At 35.3% G+C, this 24,627-nt stretch overlaps 3 protein-coding genes across 3 annotated transcripts; 2 read left to right on the top strand and 1 right to left on the bottom strand.

Annotated features, from left to right (window-relative positions):
* The first annotated feature begins 2,463 nt into the window (after positions 1-2,463).
* On the top strand, positions 2,464-6,876 carry LOC132279925 (protein NRT1/ PTR FAMILY 6.2). The gene is made up of 6 exons (XM_059781995.1): positions 2,464-2,769; positions 2,893-2,995; positions 4,635-4,852; positions 4,972-5,519; positions 5,684-6,024; positions 6,200-6,876. Exons 1-6 carry the CDS (start codon positions 2,767-2,769, stop codon positions 6,730-6,732), a joined length of 1,746 nt encoding a protein of 581 aa, XP_059637978.1. The 5' UTR covers positions 2,464-2,766; the 3' UTR covers positions 6,733-6,876.
* A 1,596-nt stretch (positions 6,877-8,472) lies between these two features.
* LOC132279926 (probable sugar phosphate/phosphate translocator At5g25400) lies at positions 8,473-10,062 on the bottom strand. Its single transcript, XM_059781996.1, has one exon. It carries the CDS (start codon positions 9,861-9,863, stop codon positions 8,805-8,807), a length of 1,059 nt encoding a protein of 352 aa, XP_059637979.1. The 5' UTR covers positions 9,864-10,062; the 3' UTR covers positions 8,473-8,804.
* Positions 10,063-18,815: 8,753 nt separating this feature from the next.
* On the top strand, positions 18,816-22,680 carry LOC132279924 (beta-glucuronosyltransferase GlcAT14B-like). The gene is made up of 4 exons (XM_059781994.1): positions 18,816-19,545; positions 20,036-20,111; positions 20,247-20,362; positions 21,808-22,680. Exons 1-4 carry the CDS (start codon positions 19,008-19,010, stop codon positions 22,320-22,322), a joined length of 1,245 nt encoding a protein of 414 aa, XP_059637977.1. The 5' UTR covers positions 18,816-19,007; the 3' UTR covers positions 22,323-22,680.
* The last annotated feature ends 1,947 nt before the right edge of the window (positions 22,681-24,627 follow it).

Here is a 24,627-nt window from a genome sequence, read left to right as displayed (position 1 = left end):
CGCACAAATGAGATAAGGATTTATACGTGGTTCACCCTCACAAATAGGGTTACGTCTACGGGCGATGATGATTCGTATCAGTATAAAGAAGAAGATTACAAACTGAAGAACGTTTTGGTTCTTCCCCACAATAATCTCTCTTCTCACTTCACTCACTCACCAACAAAGAAGACTCACTCAACACTCAACAAATACCCCAAATAGTATATGTTTTACACAAAGAGAAAAACCCACCTAAATACAAACTTCAACTCTCTCTTGAAGATTGTAAACACAAAAGGATTTTCTCACACACACAAAACCAATATACTCTCTTGATCCGAATATTGTCTTACTCTTGGATGCCTCTTGGATGCTTTTCATCGAATCAGTGAAAAGCTATTTATAGCCAAAAATATACTTAGTGTCCAAGTATATTACAAAGCTTCCTTGGGAAGCCAAATAACACTTGTTGCCCAAGAACTTCAAAGCTTCATTCGGAAGCTAATTTAGAAGCTTCACCATCACACTTCTTCAGCCAAAAAATTTTTGCCATGTCATAAATGAATTTTAAACAAATTTATAACACGATTGTTGGTGCTAGTAGTCCCAGCAATACTGACACCATTGGTTGTTGTCGAGACTGTGATCTTGACATAGGTGTTAGTTTTGTTCTTGCTAGCTTTTATTCTTTGATGTTCTATGTAGTTCTTGTTATGTATGTGGTGTTTGGTCATTGCCTTATAGATGTCGTATGGCGGTTTTTTTGTCAGCGTAAAAAAAATAAAATAAAAAAAATAATCGTGCCAACTTTAGTAATCCATGTGCATGTACATGAATTTTTTAAAATTTTTTTGTCATTAATTTTTTTTTTATCTTTTTTCTCAACATCCATTACAATGATTCTGTCAAATGCCATTTCAATCATAATGGGATTTAGCCAATTGCTTGATTGATTCTGTAGTGTGTGTGGGTTATAATAATTGTCACTATAGTTTCCACATATAGCTCATTAAATCATTGAATCATCTAGATATTTTTCTGCTCAGTTGGAGTATAGTCCATAGAATTTTTAGTGCATACGAGAATCAAATGAAAATGAAATCACCTATTCCTTATTTAGTAAAATTATCTTTTCTTTTTTGTGTTTTCTCCTTCAGTTGTCTATCAAAACTATCTTTGAGTGATTAAGACACCTCTACACCATTCTCAGTTTTTGAGTCTCAGAAATCAAGTGATTCGAGTCTCAGAGATCAAGTAATTTAGCCATCTGATTTATGAGTGGGGGATTTCACTCAACTTATAAGATGCGAAAAAAGTGGAACATTATTTCAATCTTAGTGTTGTCAAGTTGGTTGGCGTACAACATTGGCCAGCAGGGACGGAGCCAGCTTGGGGGGCCCCTGAGCCCAAGCTGGCCCATTAAAATTATTATATACATGGGTACAATATTTATAAAATATTACTTTGTGTCTTTACTGAAATTTAATTTTTTTTGAAAATACCCTTGAAAATGAATTTCTTTCACAAATATAGACATATAATTTGTAAATTACTACTTTGTACCCCCTAAAACTAAATCCTGGCTCTGTCTCTGTTGACCGAAGTAGTCTAATGCTACTTTATCACATTCTAAAGAAGAAATGTTAAGATTTTAAGTTATCTCCATACAAAAGAGAGAGTATGATGAATTTGTTTTCAAAATAATAATTTAGAAAAAAAAAAAAAAAAAAGGCTTTAGGGTTCAGTGAGAATATATATATATATATATTAAACTTTATGCCGCTACTTAAGAACTGGACCTTTACTTCAATAATGGCTTCTATCATTACACTGATGACACTATTTGGGATGAAACTCTCAGGAATGTCAGCCATGGGAGTTTGATACTGCATCATGATCCACAACATGAGTACTAATAATATGAGTTCATTGATTTGATAATTAGGTCATCTTAGTTGCACCAGTTTTAACATATTGCAATAAAAATCATACTAATTATCTTCTTTTGTTTCTTCGGGAAAAAAAAAAAAAAAAAAATCAAGTTCTTCCACCATATCAGAGTAGCGTCTGTCAAAGAGTTGTGCTGGCAAGTTTATATTATTCAGGTCTAGCTTTTAAACTTTATACCTAGGCAACTTTGACACGCTTCTTTGATGAATGATGAATACATCCATTATGAATACAGGTTGGCGACGCCTACTTTATAGAAAATGACATTGCATTTCAGGTAGCTAGCAACTTTCAGTAACAAGTTAAACATGATTCACAAGTGAAAAAGGCTCATTCATTTAATAGCAAGGCAAAAAAAAAAAAAAAAAAAAAAAAAAAGTTCTTTTCTGTTTTTATGGCCATACAGAGACGATAGAGGGAAAAAAAACCACAAGGTGGGAGCTTTTGTTTGTGGGGTAGCAAATGCACTCAAAACAAAGAAGACGTGCGTACTCTGTGTGTGTGTGTGTGAGAGAGAGAGAGGAGAGAGAGAGAGATTCACAACCTCCATAGCCAGAATTATCCATACAACTTAAAAGACAGGTGATCAGAATGAAGTAACTATATATTTTTCCAGATTCCAAATTTTTTAATCTTTGCCCTCCCCTTTGACAAATCAACATCGACTTTAAATTTTCTTATCTATTTAACTAAAAAAATATCTAATAAAGAAACAAAAAATAAAGGTTGTAATCTTTCCCTATAAAAGGACAATGCAAGCTCCGAAAACATGTAAGCTTGTGAGTTGGAGGATCGTCAGTTTCCTAGCTTTCTTTTCAGCCTCTCAAGCAAAAAATGGTTAGTATTGAGCTTCAAACTTGCTCTCTCGTTCAGGGTCAATGGCAGTTCAGTTCGAAAATCAATGATTCTTGATTGTCAATGACTTATTATTATACACATTTGTTAATTTGTCTGTCACAGGATGAGAAGATGAGTTGGACAGTTGCTGATGCTGTAGACTCTAAGGGCTCCCCTGCTGACAGGACTAAGACCGGTGGCTGGGCTCCGGCTGCTCTTATTTTAGGTTTGTTTTCAAGCTTATTCTGCATTCTACAACACCATTAATATTGCTAGAGTTTACTATACATTAAGCTAAAATCAAGCTTATAGGCCACAAGTACTTGAATACTAACTTAATGCGCGTTAATGAGCTCCACAAGAATGGGACTTGGGGACTAAATGTTTGTTATTAGTTGAAATCTGAGGCCATTTTCTGCTTTGAATCGATATTCATCACTTGCTTCCTCAATCCATATTTCTTGAAATAGTTGTTTATGATTAGCTATTTGCACGACGAATGCTCGTCTTTGCCATGGAGAGAGGGGGCAGAGTGAAAGCAAACTGGTTGCCTGTTGGATATATAAACTTCACATTCATGCTGCATGTTTGATCTGTTACTATAATATACTGGACAGAACCACGTATGTGTCAATAGAAGAGAAAAAGCCCATAAGCACAATTTATCAGATTCAGCACCAAATACATGGTCATACTATGATGAAGTATTAAGTCAGACCAAATTGTTAATTAGTTTCTAATTAATTACTGTTGCTATATATATCTATATAAATATATATATTTATATTTTTCCTTGTTCCTTTTTTTGGAGGGAGGAGGGGTAGAGTAAGGTGTGGAAGGGGATTGAGTGGGACACTAAAGGTATTTTTTTTTAGTCTTCTTGCGTCCAATTCATCCAAGGTTTATTTTTAGTCTTCTTGCGTCCAATTCATTCTCTTTTTGACATTTCATTGGGGTGATGCAATATTCTATCAGGGCACTCTTGTAAACCATGGAGATCGATGTTCTTATTCCCATCTTCTATGATTTAATCCTACAGCTCTGGATCACAAAACTCTCATGCTTCACACTGTCACACGTGGTTTAATCCTACAGCTCTGGATCACAAAACTCTCATGCGTCACACTGTCACACGTGGGATTCGAACCGCTCACCTCCCTTATCTTTCTCTTTATTATATCACATGAGCCACCACACTATCCCACATGTGGGACTTGAACCAACATACCGCGTGAGCCACCACACCACCCGCATGTGGGACTTGAACCGCTCACTTTTTCTATCTCTCATACCACGCGAGCCACCGACTACCTTTACGTGGGGGGCTTGAATCGTCCCCCCGAGCACCTCTGTCTCTCATACCACGACCTCTACGTGTGGGGTTTGAACCGTCCCCCCGAGCACCCCTCTCTCATACCACGTGGGCTACGGATGACTAAGTGATACCACAACCTCTACGTGTGGGGCTTGAACCTTCCCCCCGAGCACCCCTCTCTCATACCACGTGAGCTACGGATGACTAAGTGATACCACAACTTCTTAATTATGGGACTTCCGCACATTTTACTTGACAGTTGGCACCACATTTCCTTTGAAATATGGCAAATTATTTGGAAAAATTACAAAGAAATGGAATTTTGATCTCCATTTTACAGAAACATGTCAGCATTTTTAGGAGAAATCGTTTTTTAGAAATTCACGACTTTGACTCCATGTGACCATCAAATAGAGCCCAAAAGTTCATTTATGCGTAATTTTTCCAATTTCTTTATTTCTTGAGTTCTCACCATGACTTTTGGTCCTTGTCCTTCCCCAAGTAAGTCAAAAGGGACATTGAAATTTATTTTGATTTGAAAATTTAACAGGGATTGAAATATGCGAAAGGCTTTCAACAATGGGGATAGCAGTAAACCTAGTCACATACTTGGGAGGCACAATGCATCTGCCTAGTGCAACTTCAGCCAATATAGTCACAGATTTTATGGGCACTTCTTTTCTACTGTGTTTGCTTGGAGGCTTTCTTGCTGACTCTTTTCTGGGCAGATACAAAACAATCGCAATCTTTGCAACAGTACAAACACTGGTGAGTCTTCTTCAAACATAATATCGATCGTCGTCTTAGTCCTCGAGTTTGAATCAGAACACGAATTCAGCCTGTTTTTTAGCATAAGTTATATCGTATGCTTGCTTTCATTATTTCAGGGTACTGGAATGTTAGCAATTGCAACAAAACTGCCCCGGCTACGTCCACCACCTTGTCACACTACTGCCATTAACGATTGCAAACAGGCCAACGCGTTCCAAATGGGCATTTTATACATGGCTCTGTACCTAATTGCGTTAGGGACCGGAGGCCTCAAATCCAGTGTTTCAGGATTCGGAACTGATCAATTCAATGACAGAGATGAAAAGGAGAAGGCACAGATGGACTATTTCTTCAACAGGTTTTTCTTCCTCATCAGCACTGGAACTCTGATGGCGGTAACCGTGCTTGTCTACATACAAGATGAAGTGGGTAGAAGCTGGGCATATGGAATTTGTTCTGTCTCCATGTTTATAGCCATCTTGGTATTCTTATCTGGGACTAGAAGATATCGATACAAGAAAAGCTTGGGAAGCCCTATGGTTCAAATTTTTCAAGTTATGGTGGCAGCTATAAGGAAGAGAAAGATGGAACTTCCTTACAGTGTTGGCTTATTATATGAGGATTCCCCTGAAGCTTCAAGAATTCATCACACAGATCAGTTCCAGTAAGCCTTCTTCACATCGTTAACCAGCTTATGGGAAGCAATAACAACCAAAACCTAGTACTGCAATAAGTTACAATTCTAGCTATAAGATTAAAAACTGTAAGCTAACGAAGGTAACTAACATTAGTCTGCACAAACTCATGATATTCATGTTTTTCATGTAGATTCTTGGACAAGGCGGCGATTGTTACAGAGAGTGATTTTGAGAAGAATGTGAGTTCTACTCCAAATCCTTGGAAGCTATGCCCAGTGACAAGGGTGGAGGAAGTGAAGATGATGGCCAGACTATTGCCGATATGGGCTACAACCATCATTTTTTGGACTGCATATGCGCAGATGATTACCTTCTCAGTTGAGCAAGCATCTACAATGGAAAGATCAATTGGGCATTTCCAAATCCCAGCAGGGTCTCTCTCTGTCTTCTTCGTGGCGGCCATATTGATTACTTTAGCAGTTTATGACCGACTCATCATGCCTCTTTGGAAGAAATGGAAAGGAAAACCAGGTACAGATGAAATAAGATATATATATATATATATAGTAGAACTAATGGTAATATGTGTGCATTTTGTATATGCACGATGCCTATATATACTTATGCATATATGTATTGCAAAACTGTTTCCTGGAAGTATTTTCATTGCTTATATTGAGACACAAAACATTGATTATTGTAACAGGTTTCACCAACCTACAGAGAATTGCCATAGGCCTCATCCTCTCAACAGTTGGAATGGCAGCTGCTGCATTAGCCGAGAGGAGACGGTTGTCAGTGGCAAAAGCCACGGGCAACACCACCGCAACTCTGCCCATAAGCGTGTTTCTGTTGATCCCACAATTCTTCTTGGTGGGTTCCGGGGAAGCCTTCATATACACTGGCCAGCTTGATTTCTTCATAAACCAATCTCCCAAAGGAATGAAAACCATGAGCACTGGTCTTTTTCTCACAACCCTATCACTCGGTTTCTTCGTCAGTAGCTTCTTGGTCTCGGTTGTGAAGGGTGTTACTGGGAGCAATGACGGACAACGATGGCTGGCAGACAATATAAACTACGGCAGGCTTGATTGTTTCTATGGACTTCTAGCCATACTGAGCCTTATAAACTTTGTGATATATATAATTTGTGCAGTGTGGTACAAGCCACAAAAACCCAAACCGGCTCTGCAAATGGATACTCTGGTTATTGGTCACAGTGCAGAGAATAAGTGCTAGTGATTAAATAAGGTTGGAAGCCATATACAGTGAGAATTAGCTTGGGTTTGGTTGTCTTATTTTTCTTCTGTTCTAATGAATAGGGTGGCTTCACTTTAAACGGTTTGTTTTAGAAGGATATGTATGTCTAATGGTTACAACTTAGACCATCCTACTGCATAACCTTTGAGCTACCACTAATTTAGAAAGGAAACCCCCAAATTTAAGCAAGTTTTAACTCCGGAAAGTCACTTGGTACAAATAAAATAGTCCATCCACGCACTACCGCAACACCATTACTTTAAAGAGGAAACACAATGTATAATGATCACTGTACTAAACTTGAAACTTCTAATCTTCCTCATAGGAAGAAAAAATAAAATAAAATAAAATACGTGCAGATTCAGTAGTCATTCAAACATGTATGCATAATGGTACAAATTGAACAACTGCCGGGGCACCGTTTTCATGGCGCAAGGTCTTGAAAGAGGATCTCGAGAGAGAATCATTTTGAGTTAATTGTACAGTTTCTTCACGCCATCCATTTTACCAGATTTATCATGTCAGAAAAAAACAAAACGTTGAAGTTTTCTATTCTTTTGGACATCTTTTTACAGTCAATTGCAGGGAGAGAAACAACACAAGGATGTTTGAAGAGGGACACTAGAGCTGCACCTCAGCTCATAAGGAAGTCCACAAATCAAACACCATTCAAAAGTTAAAAGAATCAATGAGTGTAAAAAGAAAATTAGTCATCGACCTACAATGAAACCGAAACTGAGGAACAACTTCATTTGTATAATTAGAAGCCTTCTATTCAAGGAAGGAGAATTAAAGATCATGGCCATTACTTCTCAGGTAGAGGTGGCAAATCTTTTTCTGGCTCCATACAAGAGCATTTGGGTGATATACTTTTCAGGGACCAGCCTTTTTTTTTCTTCTTTTTCTTCTTTTTTTATGATAGGGGTTTCCTTCGAAGAGACTGAACTGATCGATTAGAAATATAAGAACCAGAATCATGTTTCCACAAACAGCAATGATGATATCAAGGAACAAAAAATGATATTGTCGGAGAAAGAAGATGACAAATAGAAGACAATGATAGTAAATAAAAACAATTTTTTATAACTTTGATCACTAAAACACAAGTTTTCCTTTATAATATAAAGGCCGTATTTGGATTTGTTTCCTTTATCATAGTCGGTGCTTTAAAACAATTTTTTTTTTTTTGGGGGCGGGGTAAATTGTTTTAAAACAATATTTAGACATTACATAATGTCATTTTGTTAATCCAGGGAGCTTTCAATGGTGAATTGGCAACAGATCTACATTGCACTGGGTCGCTAGTCATTGATCCAAAATGATGAAACTCTATTATGAAGAGGACTGAATGCTCATGTTACAGTTCATTAAAAATAAATAGGAATCTTAAGAACAAAGAGAAACGATTGGAAACATAGAAAATACCCAACAATCCATTGTAAAAATATGACAATTTAATGTTGCAAAAGAATTGAATGCATGATTATGCATCCTTAATGTTCCAAAATCAAGATGAAGTTAGATTACAAACTTCCACATACCCTTCATAGTGAATTCCATTATTCATATTTCAAATCACTGTGTTTAAATCATGTATTTATCTTTTGCATAAAGACCGTGTCTTTCTTGTTTCAAAACAGAATTGATCACATTATATATAACACAAAAACAAGAAACAATTAAGATGAAAATAAAACATCAATAGCAACTAAGTGGGTGTTCAACTGAACCATAAATTATAATCATATCAATAGATCTAAAAGTAGGAGTTCTAAGACATGAATAATAAAAAGATAAGGGTCTCTCAAGTCCTTCTCTAGCAACAAACATGAATTGGCAGTGGCAAGTAACATTGCCCTCGGCCAAATTAACATGAAGTGAAGATGGACAATAAAATGGAAATACAGAAAGGGATAGAGCAAAACTAAGAGCAAATCAATTGAAATACCCGGAATTAGTCGCCCATTCTCGAAACCTTTTATCTAATTTTCTAATTCCTCCTCTCTCCTTCCCACTCTGCGAAGAACAAAACATTAAATTAACCATATAAATCAAGACTGAGAATCGCTCTTCCTTCCTTCCCCTTCCCCTTTCCCTTCTCTCTCCTCCAACAACCTCCCAGCCTCCTCCTCATCAGGCAGCGCCGCCTTCCTCTGTGCTTCCTTCGCTTTAAGTGCCTGCAACTTGGCATGATTGTAATACGCAACACCCAAGAATGCCAACCCGTAACCAAACAAATTCAAAGGCGTAACGGTGTCTTTAATCACCGACCATGAAAACGCAATCAACAACCAATCCTTAACCACCCCAGCAACATTCATTGTTAAAGCTGATGTCTTTCCCACAAGCAAAAACACAGCAAGGTTCAAAGCAAATGCACAAAACGAATTCGTCCCAAAAATCCAAAAATCGAAATGAAAGCTCGAAGTGTCCTTCAATATTGGGAACTCCACAATAATCCACGGCACAAACAAGAAAACCAAGCAACATGGGGCAACATAATAAAGCGAAGTAATTGGATTCAGAGTGATACCCTTTGAAGTAAGCAGAATCTGAATCATGACCAATCGGGTGGCCTCGAAAGCCACTGCCCCGAGCTGGAGGATCACACCCCAGGTATCGAATCGCGCCTCTCCGTACGCCGCGATCGCGACCCCGATCGAGATCGAGACCATGTTGGCCATGGTGTCCGATTTAAACGCATCTTTCTTCAAACAAACGCCGATTGAATACACAGCAACAGGCATTAGGGCTTTCAACATCTGAATGAATGACACGGATAGATATATATATGCCGAATTGGAGAACCAGAGGCTGAAAGAGTATAAAGCCCCAATTGGCAACACCGACTTGATGTAGAGCTCGCGAGACATCGAAACGGGTTCGACGAGCTTGAGAACGCGGATGAGGAGATAGGCTATGGAGGAACAGAAGGCCATATGGATCATGGTGAGAGAGATCGGGTAGGGCCAATTGTACATCTTGCGATCGAGGATGTACTTGTTGTAGACGATGACGGTGAAGCTGAGGAATATCCATATGCCGACGTAGGCGTAGGATAGCAAGATGTTCTTGACGACGCCTTCGCTGAGAGCACCACCCTTGCCCATTGTTGCAGATTAGGTTCAAACCCTAACCCTAGTTTTCTGATTGACGATGATGGGGAATGTGATAAGAGGAGATTTATAGGGTTTGATTTTGTTCTTGTTGATGTGTTTCAAAGAAGAAAAAGAGCGTGAGGTTTGTCTGACAAATGTGAAGAGAGATAAAAGGTCTAAGCCTAGGCGTTACATGTAAGGAACTCTCAAAAAGTAAATGACTGAGGAAGGTTATATATTTCAATTGTGATTAATTTATGGTAAAATTAAGATTAATTACACTAACCTGTAGTATTGAAATACAATAGGACATTTTTGTTGGACATTTTTCAATTTGAGAGGAGGCCATAAATATACATGAAATTTGGGCGTTAGGCCCAACTTATTTTGAGTAGTATGTATCGCAAAACAATTAAACATGGTCAACAAGTGTATTAAATTATTAATACCAAGTTACCAACATTATTCTCGGGAAATTTCGAATCCATTTTCATTCAGAAAAAATATAATATTCTCTCAATATTTTTAATAAATGTCATTTACTTTGACAATTTTATCATTTGCAGCCAAATGAATTTTTCATAAGGTTATTTTGAATTTACCAAAAAAATATTGAATTTACCAAAATTTTCATATGGTTATTTTGAATTTGCCAAAAAATATTGAATTTACCAAAATTTTCATGTGGTTGTTTTCATATGATGTATCATGTACTATTGAATATTGTTGGTTGGCCCATGGTGCAATTGGATGATAAGACGTACTTCGGTTGTCTAAATGCAGTATAACACTGCAGAGGATTCATGCTCGGAATCATATTTCATATTTTTAGATTTCAATAAATCAAAATCTAAAATTATAAGTTCAACTCCATTAAACAAATTCTTGTTTATGGAAATTGTAAATTTATTATTATTATTATTATTATTGATAAGTATAAAAATTACAAATTTTTAATGAAAGTGATATTCACACTCCTCTTTTGATAAGTGTAGAATATTCCCTAGTTTTTTATTCTCTTATTCATCAACAAAGACGATGATATTATTTCACTTTAAAAGTGAGGTGAAATTTCAAAAGGGACAGTGCAACTATTACCTCTCCCTTTTTTAAGGGAAAAAATTCAATATTTTTTTTTAAAAAAAAGCTTGTACTTAAAGTTATTTTGCCGTAGAAATGAAAAAAAGCTAAAAACTATTACCTCTCCCATTCTTGAACAGAAAAACCTTCAACATTTTTTCCCCCAAAATTTAATATCTAAAATTATATTCTGCTTGAAAATGAAAATGTGGCCCACTGGTCTGTACAGGCTGGTCAATAATGCCGACTCAAACCCTAAAGTCCGGACCTTGTATTATAGAATAAAGTAATTAGCGGACTTGACGGGCTTTCACATGTCCACGACGTGGACTGTTGACCATCACTGCAACGTGTCCTCTACTCTCCAAACTGCTCTTAAGATTCCAAATCAAAGTGGTAACAGGTCAATAATAAAAGATTAAAGAGGAGTCTTATACAATCTTAGGAATCAAATGTACGTTTTGAAGTCCTTTACGTGAAGACTACTTTGCTAAAGAAAATGGCGTTTTAGCGAAGCCAAAACTTTATATTAGTTAAAATAACTTCTACCAATGGATTTTTTTATTCGCTTCCTAATCCCGGACTCTCAGTTCCAAGCAATCACGAATTCCTCGTATTACTTGAAAAGAGGTTAATAATATTTTTATATTCGAATTATTAATGGTATCAGAACTAATCCCGGAGAAAATAATAAACGTGTACAAACTCAAGGGTCGTGCCAGCAATGAGACAGGTCTCAGAAATTTTCAAGTTATTAATTTAGACTTTCCAATCACTTTGAAATTGAATAACAATTTTTCTATAATTAATAAAAACAAAATCAGTTCCATTATTCCCCACTTTTGCAGATGGGTTTCCTACTGTAGCCAGCCATAAATCTAGTGGGCATACTAAGAGTTGGACTTCTGGCCCAGATATTATGACCCAATTTCGTAAGGGCCCAAATTTTCCAACCAAATGATCGGTTTATTTTTGAGTTAAGTGCAAAAAAAACTCCTCTACTGTCGATATAGTACAAAAAGGTCCATGTGTGGTATAAAACCCTCTTATATTATGAATTTGGTGCAAATAGCCCTTGGAGATTTAAAATGACGATAATATCCTTACTTTAGTTAAATAAATTAATAACTATAAATACCGGCCATGTAAAATGATCATTTTGTTCAATTTGTATAAGATTGTGTTTGTTTGGGGTAAGAATAAAATAAACCTCAATTTGTATAAAATTGAGATAAACTAAACCAAACAAACCTAAAACCGAATATAATAAAAACCGAAACCAAACAATCTCCTATTATTTAAGACACCCTTAACCATTTTCTAACCCTAAGCGAGAAAATGTATTCCCATAAGAGATGCTTATGGTCCAGATTTCTATTGGTTGGAGGGAAGCCTTGTACGGGCTCCCTCATGGGTGTATCAAAAGATCACAAGAAGAGGATCTCAAATGAAGTACTTCCGAGAATCATTTTGTAAACCATCCTCTATTCCAAATGCAAAGCCTTTGGTCATGCCACCCAGCTCCTGACTGTTTAAGATGAATATGTATTTGACCCCCCACGTGGAAATGAATTTGAATAATTTACCCATCCATATGTATATAGCTTGTATGCTTGTAATTCCATTTAAGAATCAATCATATGAGAGATAAATGCCCGAAACCTCGCTCAATTGGCAACAATCCACACGCTGGCTTCGGATTAGAGGTGAGAAAGGGTGGAGATGTCATGTCTGGAGTGAATGAATACAGACAAAAATAATATAGATAGTCTGCAATTTTCATATGATGATATGGAGAAAGAAAGAAAGAAAGAGGGGGGGGGGGGGGTTGGGTTTGTTACATGCACATATGTGTTAGGGGCAAAATGGGAACAAAAAGGGTAGAATAAGGTTTTCATATTTATTTTTTGTCAAAAAGTGGTTAGATGAGTTTATTTGTACTTTCTTTTTTTTTTTTTTTAATTTTATAGACTGAAATGCATATTTTAAAAAAGTAAGAATTATTTATACACAAAATCTATATTACATGAAGTTTTTTTTGCACTTAATCCTTTATTTTTAGCTATTGGTTCAAACAATAATTTTTCATTGATGTACAAATAAGTTGACATTCTAAGAGTTGGATTTTTGGACCCAACATGATATTTTGATTCAATAATCGAATCTTATAAGGGCACAAAATTTCAATTAGTCATTGTACTTGCACATATTTTTTATTGATGTACAGACACTATTGATGAATATAATAATGGCTAGAATAATTAAGTATTCGTTACATTATTATTATTATTTTTTTTTGATATTTTTGTCATTTGTAAGAAACACACGCCTGCTTTGTCTCTTTGGTGACTCAAACTCTTACCATCCGCTTTGAGAGTTCGGGGAGATATTACCACTAGGCCACAAGACCATTGGTCCCAAAAAAAATTCTTAGCTGTTACAAAAATTAAACAATGTATTACAAATACTTTCAACTAAGTTTCCAAAATTCCCGTAAAAAAAAAAAGGCATCTTAATTATATTGATATATGTGTATTCGATATAATAATTAGTAATAAGAACTGCAAAGGGTTAAAGCGGATAAGTCACTTGCTCATGATATCTTGTGAAGCATTAGAGGTCTAAATTTTTACTACTTTTGTGTGCAAACAATTCGGCTCCCCAATTTTGAAATTCATTCCAGATGTGTTTAGATTCTACACATCATTTCAAACATGGGATGACTTGGTTTCATGGACTAGGAATCGATAAAAGACAAACTCGGCGATCAACCTAGTTCGAAAGTTGAGCCTTTCAGTTATTGTATACCACACTTGGGAGGAACGTAATAAACACATATTTTAAGGGAAATCCTCTTCGCAGATAGTGAGGTTAGGCAAAGTATGCAACACCATCAGCTCAATCCTCAATACGGGATTCTTAAGAGATTGTACCGATTCAAGACACATAATTACTGGCTGAAATCTTTAGCCTTCATGCTATAAACCATCGCCAAGACCATCGGATTGATGTTGAATGAACGACACACTTCACATTATCGTTAGGGCTTGACCACCGGAATTGAGTTGAGATACTTTCCCTTAATGACTACTCCATCTATTCAAAAAAAAATGTCCATCTTTCCTTTTTAAGTTGTCTCAAAATAATTGTCCATTTTTCTTTTTCAAACAATATATTTCACATCTTTCCATATATATATCCTTACAGTTTAAAATTTTAAATTTGAATATTCAAAACTTAAATTACAATTTAGTAACTTTTTAGGTACAATACATATCCCACATGTTCTCTTAAAAATTTATACTCTCCAAAAAGGACTTTTTTTTTTTTTTTTGGGATAGAGTGGGTATAATTTAGTCCTTTTTAAGTCATGCTATTTGTAATTGCTTCTTGTTAAAAATAAAAAAAATAAAAATAAAAAAAATAAAAAAGAAGAAGAAAAAGTATTGCTTCTTGGGTTGGGCTTCAGCTTTTAACTTGGGCTTGTCTGCCAGTTTCTGGCCTGTTTTGGCCAAAGGCCCATCATTTATTTATGTATTTGCTTAATATTTTGAAAATAAAAAATAAGAAATAAAAATTCCGTGAAAGGAGATGTGTGAATATCAGCTACGGAAAAAGAAAAAAAATATATATATATATATATATGATACCGATTTATAAACTCATAAACTATTAGACGATAAATCTTTTAAGTCTCGATCATAGAATCAAATCATATTTACTTAAAAAAAAAAATTATATTAAAGTTATTGAGTATTAATTATAAACGAGTCCAACTGTACTGAAGAAGCCTAGGATGCACTAAAGTTTGATGCTACCCACTCATCTAGATCGCGCCAACCCATTAACTCTCTCATTCACAAATTGCTCCTTACCAAACTGGGACCAATAGGATGCGCAGTGCGCATCCGCTTCCGGCACTAGTTTCTGATTCCTGAGAATTTTTGTCCCACGCTCTTTATTTCACGCGTCTCGCAACTATGCAAAATTATACAATATATATTATACATATACAGATAGAACATTTTTGTCACATATATAAATTTGGGAATAATGATTCTATGAAAAAATCAAGTGATTCAAGCCCTTCCTAAATTAACTAAGTTATACTGAATGTGCAGATAAAAACAACTTGTAGGATTAAAAAAAGAAATATTATTTTCTATTTTTTTTTTTACTTAAATAATATAAAGTAATGACCTTTTGCTCATAGTGAGCATGAAATTTGTTCACATCAACGTGGGATATGGTTCAAATCTTTTTTCTAAAAATATTTATCAATGATAAATTTTTATATTCTCATTTACTCTTACTTAACCAAAAAAAAAAACAAAAAAGAAGATGTGATTATATTAAAGGTCATCGTGATATCACATATTAGTCTCCCATTGTTGTATTAATTTGATTTAGTATACATTTATACCTTTCTCAATATTGACAAGAAAAATAATATATAACACACTTGGGCATGCCAAACTATGCTAGTGAGTATTGCTATTGGTGCTTAAGACCACATTAGGACCAGTACGGGCAATTTGCCCACTGAAATTTCCTTTTAGTAGTATTTTTACACATAAGTTCTAATAATTCTAAAAATGGTCTCACTAAAGTTTTAAAATAGTCATAAAAAAACCTTTCAAAAGTCCAAATGATTCCTCCTTTTTTTTAACTCATTTTTCCAACAAGATTTTCAAAATTTAGAAAAAATCCCATGTTTAAGAATCAAAATTTAAAAAAATAAAAAAAATCATTCTTTGCTATTGAATTGTTGGTAATGTTATTTTTTATACACAAATCTTGATAATTACAAAAGTTACTGGTTGAGCTCTTAAAAAATTTACAAAAATTAAATTCCAAGAAAAATTTCCAAAATTCAGAAAGGTTAAGTGTAAAAAAAAACTCTATACTATAAATTTGGTGCAAATATCCCCTAATCGCTTAAAAATTTTTAAATTCCCTCTTATCAGTAAAATAACATAATATTAAAAAAAATAATGCAAGGTAAAATTACTATTTTAGACAAAATCCAAACCCTAATTACTATTTTGGGAATACAGACTCTGCGCCTCTTCCACCCTGCAATTTTCTTCACCACCACCAAGCTCCACCTCCCCCACTTCCCCTCCTACGACACCCAGATCTAACGACGCGCCAACGCCGTTCCGAATCTGACATTACTACCGATGGTCTCCTCTTGTCAGAGCCACCCACAATCTCACCCTCCCCTATCATCCACACCCCAACCCCTGAAGCTGTCGTTCAAGAAATCCAAAGGTAGCAAACCTCCATCCATGATCTTTGATAGGAAAAACAAAATCATGGATTTTGCTCATTGTGGGTTTTTCTTATTTTGGTCTCTGTTTTTCACATTGTTTAAAAGCTCAATCAAGAAATAAACAATAAAAACATAGAAATTCCAATCTGGGTTTCATCTCTTTTCGTATAAATTTCTAACAAAACAAACAGTCCAGATTTGGAGGTGTAGGAAAAGCCAGCGACGGAAGGAACGCCACGGCCGGCGATGCTGGACTTCTAGATGAGGGCGTCGGAGCCGTTGATGAGGCGGGGGTTGTCGTCAGAGAGGAACTAGAGAGAGGCGGGGGAGTCCAGTGTCAACGCCACCGGCCTTCTAGATGGGGATGCCATTTTATGTGACGGCGGCGAAGTAGGTGGGGCCCTCGGAGGTGAAGCCGAGAGAGAACATACCCAAAAAAGTTGATGAAGTAGGAGCGCGTGGGCGCGTGAAGGGCGAGTTAGATCTACTCATAGGAGCGTCTGGCGCGTGAAGCGCGAGTTAGATGATGCCCGCGGCGAATAAGGAGCGGAATCGAGTCAGATGATGCCTCCGTGATTGAATGGTGATGAAGGAGTGACCGGCAACGAACAAGGATCGGAATCATTGCTACAGATGGTGGTTCAAAGCGGTGGTGATGGTGGCGAGCTCCACGACGGCGTAGTGAGCTTAGAGGACAGTGGAACTGAGGAATGGTGGCAGGGGTAGTGGCCTGTAATGGTGGTGGGAGGAGGTGGCTCGTTGGTGGAGAGGAGAGAGAAGGAAGAGAGAATAAGATGAAGGGCAAAATAGAAACAAAAAGGATAAAATTAGAATTTCAAAATTATTTTTTTGTCAAAAATGATCAGGGACTTATTTACACATTTTTTAAAACATTATAAACTAAAATGCACATTTTAAAAAAAATGACTAATCATGCACATAACTTATATTACAAGATTATTTTATTATTATTATTATTATTATTTTTTATTTTTTTTTGTACTTAACCCAATTCAGAAAGACCTTTAGTTTTCCAACTCATTTGCCCAACAAAAATTTTAAAATTCAGAAAATACTCATGTTATTCCTCCCTTCGTGTGGTCCACTAAATTTTAAGATTCAAAATTCAAAAAAATCCTTTTTTTGCAATTTATTATTTTAGTTCAAAATTTCTTATATTAATAATTGACCCTATTGAACTAAAATTCTGGCTCGGCCACTGACACTACTAATTTCATTTTGTTTTAGTCTTTTTGCAACTCTGAACTGAGTTGAGAATTAGATCATTAAATATTTTGTGGGAGCTAAATTTGTAATTTTAAAACAATTGTCTAAGTGGTATTTATGTTGTACTTTAAAGAAATTCCAATTACTTTTGTGTTGAAACTGTAATAGAAAATAAAGTGAAACAAATCTCTCTCTCTCTCTTTGTGAAATCTTTGAAGAATAATACACTCTTGTTGTAAACATTAATTTATTTTTGTCACTCTCTTACACATTAATCTAATAGATCAACAATAAAATAGAAATTATATCATTATAATTTATATATAGAAATAACAATCTATAAAATTTCTCATACTTTACCTAAATTTTTGTAGACATCAACTTCATTTTGGTCGTTATTAGTTACTTTAAAAAAAAAAAAAAAATTGGAAAAAGAAAAGAAACTTATCACACTTTTTCCATTTCAGGTACTATTCATACTATGTTCTTTACCGGACTTTTGTAATTTATTTTATTCAACATAAGAAGGAAAAAAAAAAAAAAAAAAAACAAAAAAGCCAGTAAGTTTATATGGTTTGCTTATATAACAATGTTACATGAATTTAAACACGCATATCAAGTATACATATGTGTCTAATCGTCAAATATATAATATAAGAGCATGAACATGACATGTTAAATATTAACTCAAAATTTCTTTTATTTTTAGATTTAAATAAAATTTTGATGTCACACAAATTTTAAGATATGCTATCATTTCGCTCCATCCTTACTTTTATCTTGTATATATAGAGTTTTTCAAACTAATTTTTAAGAAGAGTGATGAAACTTGTACCGATCACTTAGTAGAATTGTTAGACTTATTATATTTGATTGGTCAATATATGTCAAATATAAAATATGAAACCTTTCATCTAATGCATTAATAACCAATCATATATAATAAATGTAATAATTCTCCTTAAATAATCGATACAAGTATCACTATTCTTTTAAGTATGGATTTCTTTTTATTGTTTCACCTTTTATTGCTTGCTAAATATCCCACTTCTACGATCAGTGGGGGGTGAGTGGCTTATTCATTATTACCATTTAATGATAATAGAATGTTTTGAAAAGTCAATAAAAGAAAAATGAATATATCTTAATTCTATCCTTTTAATTTTTAAATATTTTATCTAAAAAAATCAATACATATCCTTAAAATGTTTTGAAAAGCTGTTTTTAACTTTGGAGAGGCGCGTGAAAAATTGAAAAAAATATCTTATAGAAATCTTATTACATTCCCATTCATTCACTTTGAGAGTCGCCCACTTAAATTAATTATGAAAACACACACTTTACACACACAGATAGATAGTCTAATATTATATATAGATTCCGTGACCTCGGCGGTTCACAATCAGCACAAAAACACCTTTCTACCGCATAGTCCCCACCCAAACCACACACCATCATTCCAAATTGCTTGTTTGTGGTTCTGTGAATTCTGTAATTATTTTTTGCCTGCCACCACTTTCTCTCTCTAGAACACCCACTTTCCCTCTCGACTACACTCCTCTGCCCCTGGCATCATGGAGACCAACAAGCCACAGAAGAAGAAGAAGTGGTTCCTCCCACTAGTTTTCTCACTCCTCCTCTCTTCAATTCTCATCATTTTCTCTCTCTTCACCTCCTCCTACCCATTTCAGCAGACACCCATCAAACCACAAGCCCCGTTGTTTGTTGAATCAAAGCTGCACATATCCACAACCGTGCCACGCTCAGTACCAAGACTAGCCTACTTGATTTCTGGGTCGAGTGGTGATGGTGAGAGTTTGAAGAGGACACTAAAGGCTCTCTACCATCCTTTGAACCAGTACGTCGTGCATCTAGACCTTGAAGCTTCAGCTGAGGAGAGATTGGAATTGGCGAGTTTTGTGAAAAATGAGGCATTGTTTGTAAAAGTGGGTAATGTTAGGGTAGTGGTTAGATCCAATTTGGTTACTTACAGGGGACCTACGATGGTCACTAATACGCTTCACGCGGCCGCGATTTTGTTGAAGGAAGGTGGAGAGTGGGATTGGTTCATCAATTTGAGTGCTTCTGATTATCCTTTGGTGACTCAAGATGGTATGAAACTTGACTGTAGAAATGTCAATTTTTTTTCATTTGAACTATTTGCGTTTTTGGGTTTTTGTTTGCTTGAGCTCTGCTTGATTTTTTGGTTGTTATTGTGATGTATGAAATGGGTATTGATTCAATTGAATTGCTTGTATTTGTTAATTCAGTATTGGTTTCTTCTATGTTGGTGAATTCATGTGTTCATACGATAAATTAGAATGGGGAATAGGTTTTGTGGGTTACTAATTTGGTTCTACAAAATTGCATTTCTTGATTTGATTTTCTTTTTGGCTATGATGAACTTCTGAACTCAACTGCATCAACTTCGATTGTCACTATAACTAACCGTATGATGGAGTAACTCTAAACCTTACCTCTTTCAATCTCACTAACCTAAGTTCAGTCATTTTATTTTGATAAAATGGGAAAAATGGTTTGTGCTCAAAGCTTTGTTTCTAAATCGTTTGCTTTATTTTCGTTTCTATGATGTGTAAAACAGATCTGCTTCATACTTTGTCAAGTATTCCAAGACACCTTAATTTTCTCGAGCACACTAGCGACATTGGTTGGAAGGAGTATGTGGCTCATCTTCTCTCCTCAATTAATTGAACTTCTATATGGTTGTGCAGAATTTCAGATAGAAAATAGTGCACACCTTGTTTTTGAGCTGCAGCCTTGCTTACAGAAGTGCATTTTCTTGATCTTAATAGGTTCCAGAGAGCCAAGCCCGTAATAATCGATCCAGGCCTGTATAGTTCGCGGAAATCAGATGTATTCTGGGTCTCTGAGAAAAGGAGTGTGCCTACGGCATATAAGCTGTTCACAGGTAAGGAGTTTCAATACATTTTCTAGTTCAGTTAAAAATATGTTATATTGAGTTTCTTCATAGCATAACTGTGAACCCTTTTTTTTATTCCATTGATTAACCTTACTGTAATTAGAGTAGCTGAAAGCATGGTACTTTTTCTTTTGAGTATAGGCCTATCTTACAAATTAGAACCTATTTGTGGGTAAAGATGTCATCTACGATAGTGATTCCGTAGTCAATTGCTATAAACTTTTACAGTCATTTGCATTGCAAAGGAATATGCATAAAGATATTGACTTGCTTTCACACGGACTTGGCTGATTTATTCCATAATCTGTCTTGAACTATACTCTAATTTGACATGGCAACAATTGAATTGCTTTTTTTTAATCAAGATATTATGTTCCTCAATCATCTAATTGAAGCTGAGTCATTTAAAAAACAATTCATATACGTCCAAGGTTTTTCCCAATCCATCCATACACAACCAATGGACAGTTTTATTCTTTTATTTATACACACCTAATGGACAGTTTTATTCTTTTATTTACACACACCTAATGAACAGCTGTTATTCCTCTATATATAAAGTTGAAGCTGAAATTCTGGCGTATAAAAGTATCACAATACATTATCATCAAAATTTACAATTTTTTATGAAAACTACCCAAATTCTGCTGATCCCCAATGCTTGAAATTATTAGTTTTCTTTTAAATTAGAAATTACAAATCCTGATTTTTGTGGTGTTTGTTCCTTCTTTTGTGTGTGTGTGTTCTGGGGAATTGAGAGAAGGGGAGGAATGTCCTTAATACAATGAATTTAAACCTTAATAATCCTACCTATCACACACACACACACACACACACATAAATATATATATAAAACAACATAAACAACAATCATGAAAACTGGAACAAGTGCTACCATACACAAACCATATATGATTATATCCCCGTGTTTTAATGAAATTTCTGAACTGTTACACTCTCTTTAGTTCTAGTTAACAACATGAAAGAGGAAAGCTAAAGATTGATTGCTTCTCAACTGCTCACTACTCCTTGCTCCTTGTGTTAATCATGGATGCTGAATGGCATATAAATTATGGGTTATGGGTAGTAACTAGCAACTACAGTAACATATGTAGCAGCGCCTTCTGGTAGCATTTCCAAGCAAGTGGATAATATGGTCAACTCGTGGACAATATCAGTTATGGTTACTATTAGAAACAAGTTTTCATTTGCTTGGCCAGGTTGAATTTAAAAACTTAAAGACAATATTTTTAGTTGACTCAGTAATTTTTAGCAGTTCTTGCAAGGCAGCACTAGGTTAAAGTGAACAGCCTACTGAACTGCGCATGGAAATAAAAACATCCCTTAGTCATCAAATTGTATTTAGGATGTGAATTTTGGTGTTTGAATCTTCAACTTATCTGATAAAAGGCTATGCACAATAATTTCCTCAGGTTCTGCTTGGATGATGCTCTCTCGCCCCTTCATGGAATTTTGTTTATGGGGTTGGGACAACCTCCCAAGGATAGTCCTAATGTACTATGCCAATTTTCTTTCTTCACCCGAAGGGTATTTTCACACAGTCATTTGCAATGCTGAAGAGTTTCGAAACACCACTGTAAATCATGACCTCCATTTCATATCTTGGGACAACCCTCCAAAACAACACCCACATTTTCTCACAGGAGATGACTACCAGAAAATGGTAGACAGTAACGCCCCCTTTGCTAGAAAGTTTGGCAGGAATGAGGTAGTTCTCGACAAGATCGATTCTGAGCTTTTAGGCCGCAATGGTGATGGGTTTGTGCCAGGCGGATGGTTTGACATAGGAGAAATGAATGTGACTGCCCCACATTACATTACTGCAAATACAACTGTTCTTAGACCTGGTCCAGGGTCTGAAAGAATTAAAAACCTCATTACTGGTTTGTTATCTGATAAAGATTTCAGTGCAAAGCATTGCATCTAACACTTGAGTTGCAGCCGCAAATTGAATCTGCTGCAAGGCACCCATCTTAACAGTTGATGGATCAATTAACACTCTTCTGTCCAATCAATAATGGTGGGCTGCTAACCAGAATGCTTTGATGACCGGAATAACGAAGGTGAGAAGGAAAATGAGTATATGTTTGTGTTTTTACCTTCTTCCTTTCAACATTATATATTATTATAGCTCATTGGCTGAAGGTGCGGTTCAGTGTATTAGTCAGTTCATGCTAAAGAAATATAGTTTTAACATGCTGTTAATGTCATGTATCCGAACATTATTGAGATGATTTTGTAGTCTAAAGTGAAATATTAAGCTAAAATTACAGGATTTTTTAAAACCGTCCAAAAGCAATGCAGCAAAAAAAGAAAAAAAAAAATAAAAAATGATGGAGTATTGAGCTTCATCTGTGCAAACTTGTGAAAAGAATCAGTTCATGAAGTTTTAGATTGAGAAGTCTATTGCTTGTCAGGATCATCCATGCCTCCACATATTCCTTGATTGTGCATGTGTTCCTACAGCTTTTCTTAATTAATGTCTATACTATTCATTAGACATTCATATCATATCCTGCATTGCAACTGGCACGTTTTTGAGACACATTCATGTAATCATAGTGTTTTTTTTGGGGTCATGTACGTACTACCACACACTTTTGTTCACGCTCGAACTTAAACCCCTCTTCACCTCTTTGAAAATTGGGAAGTTATACCATTGGGCTTGAAGCCCTTTGGTAATCTAATCATAGTGTTAATGCATGACAGTAAGTAGTACCCATTTTATCTTTATCACAATGAGAGCACTTTATTTCCTGATTTTTCCGAGGGAAACCCACTACTTATTCAAAACAAGGATGAAGGGTGAAAGAGCTTTTGGTTCCTCAACAAAGAGGAAGAGTAGTTCCTCAACAAAGAGGGTGAAAATCCAAGTTAGTGGGAGAAAGTTAAAAAGAAAAAGACCTTACAGTTACTTTTAATGAAGAAAGAGTAAGAGTAGCTCTAAAAAGGTTTATAAAAAAAAAAAAAAAAAAAAAAAAAAAAAAAGGCTAACCCTCTTGCTTGGTCATCAAGGTTTTGAATCTTTTATCTTCTTTTGAGGTGACTGTGATCAAGAATCAGAGTACATACTTTTGATGTTAATTGATATTCTTATAATTGGTTTTCAGCCAACGTATTTGTGATTGGTTTTTAACTAATTATTAGAGCGACTGTTGAAGCATTTCTCAAATTCAAAGGCCAAGATTTTGGGTGCTGTTAAATACATACCCACTCTTCAAGAGTTTAGGGAAACAAAACACATATAACTTTACCTAACTTTAGTATGTACATAATAGGACTCAACAATTTCCTGTGCTTTCTGGGAGGAACTGCAAGTTTTCATGAGGTTAGGGAAACCAGACTGATAACCTCCGAAATCAAAGTTTAGTACTCATTGTAGGGGTGTTTGTTTACCTGGCCCGGATTAATCCGGACTGCATAATTTTCTCGGAAAGTTCAAACAATTCTCAAACATATCCACAGTATTGTCCTTTAAAAGTTGGAACATCCAACCTCTTTTTTGAACAGATCATACCATATAAGAAGGCTTACACCTTTTGAGATTTGACTTAAACACTCATAATAAAATTTCAACAATATTGCCCTTAAAAAGTTGGGTGAGTGAGGTAGTGGTTAAGGTATGGCCAAGAGGTGAGTTGGGGGCAGAGAAGGAGTAGGTATTGGATGCTCCAGACACATGATGTCATATGTATACCCATTTAATCAAATATAACATATATTTTTTTTTAAATGATGTAATGTCATTAGTTTGGGTATACCAATGACTTGGTATGACTCACGCATTCAATATCTACTCGCAGGGAAGGAGGTCCGATTGTTTAAAATGCTCTGATTTATGCCAACTGATCATATCAATGGTGTTTGTTTCTTTGACCTCCCTTTTGAATGCCACTTGGTGTTAAGTTTGAACTGAACGTGTTAAATGACGATCATATTTATTTTAATTTACTACTATTATTTATCATTACAATTTAAGAATAAAAAAGACTTTTAAAACTTTTTAAGGACAAAATTAAATTTTTAAATAAATTTCAAGCATTACATAAGCCTACAATATTGAATAATTTTATAATAGGAGGTTTATGATATGAGAGGTTACTGTTACTCAAACCATAACTACATGGAAGGTTAACGTTATTTTATAAACTAAAAGAAAAATTCTTTTTATTTAAGCATTCAACGAGGGAGGGGAATGTAATTTATCAAAAAAAAAAAAAAAACTGTTTTGA

This window comes from Cornus florida, unplaced genomic scaffold (genome assembly GCF_030987335.1).
Source record: "Cornus florida cultivar Cherokee Brave unplaced genomic scaffold, ASM3098733v1 CherokeeBrave_3.0.0_Hap2_Chr10, whole genome shotgun sequence".
In the NCBI taxonomy this organism is placed as follows: Eukaryota; Viridiplantae; Streptophyta; class Magnoliopsida; order Cornales; family Cornaceae; genus Cornus; species Cornus florida.
The sequence above is the reverse complement of the archived record's forward strand: the minus strand, read 5'-3'. Positions and strand labels throughout refer to the sequence as shown.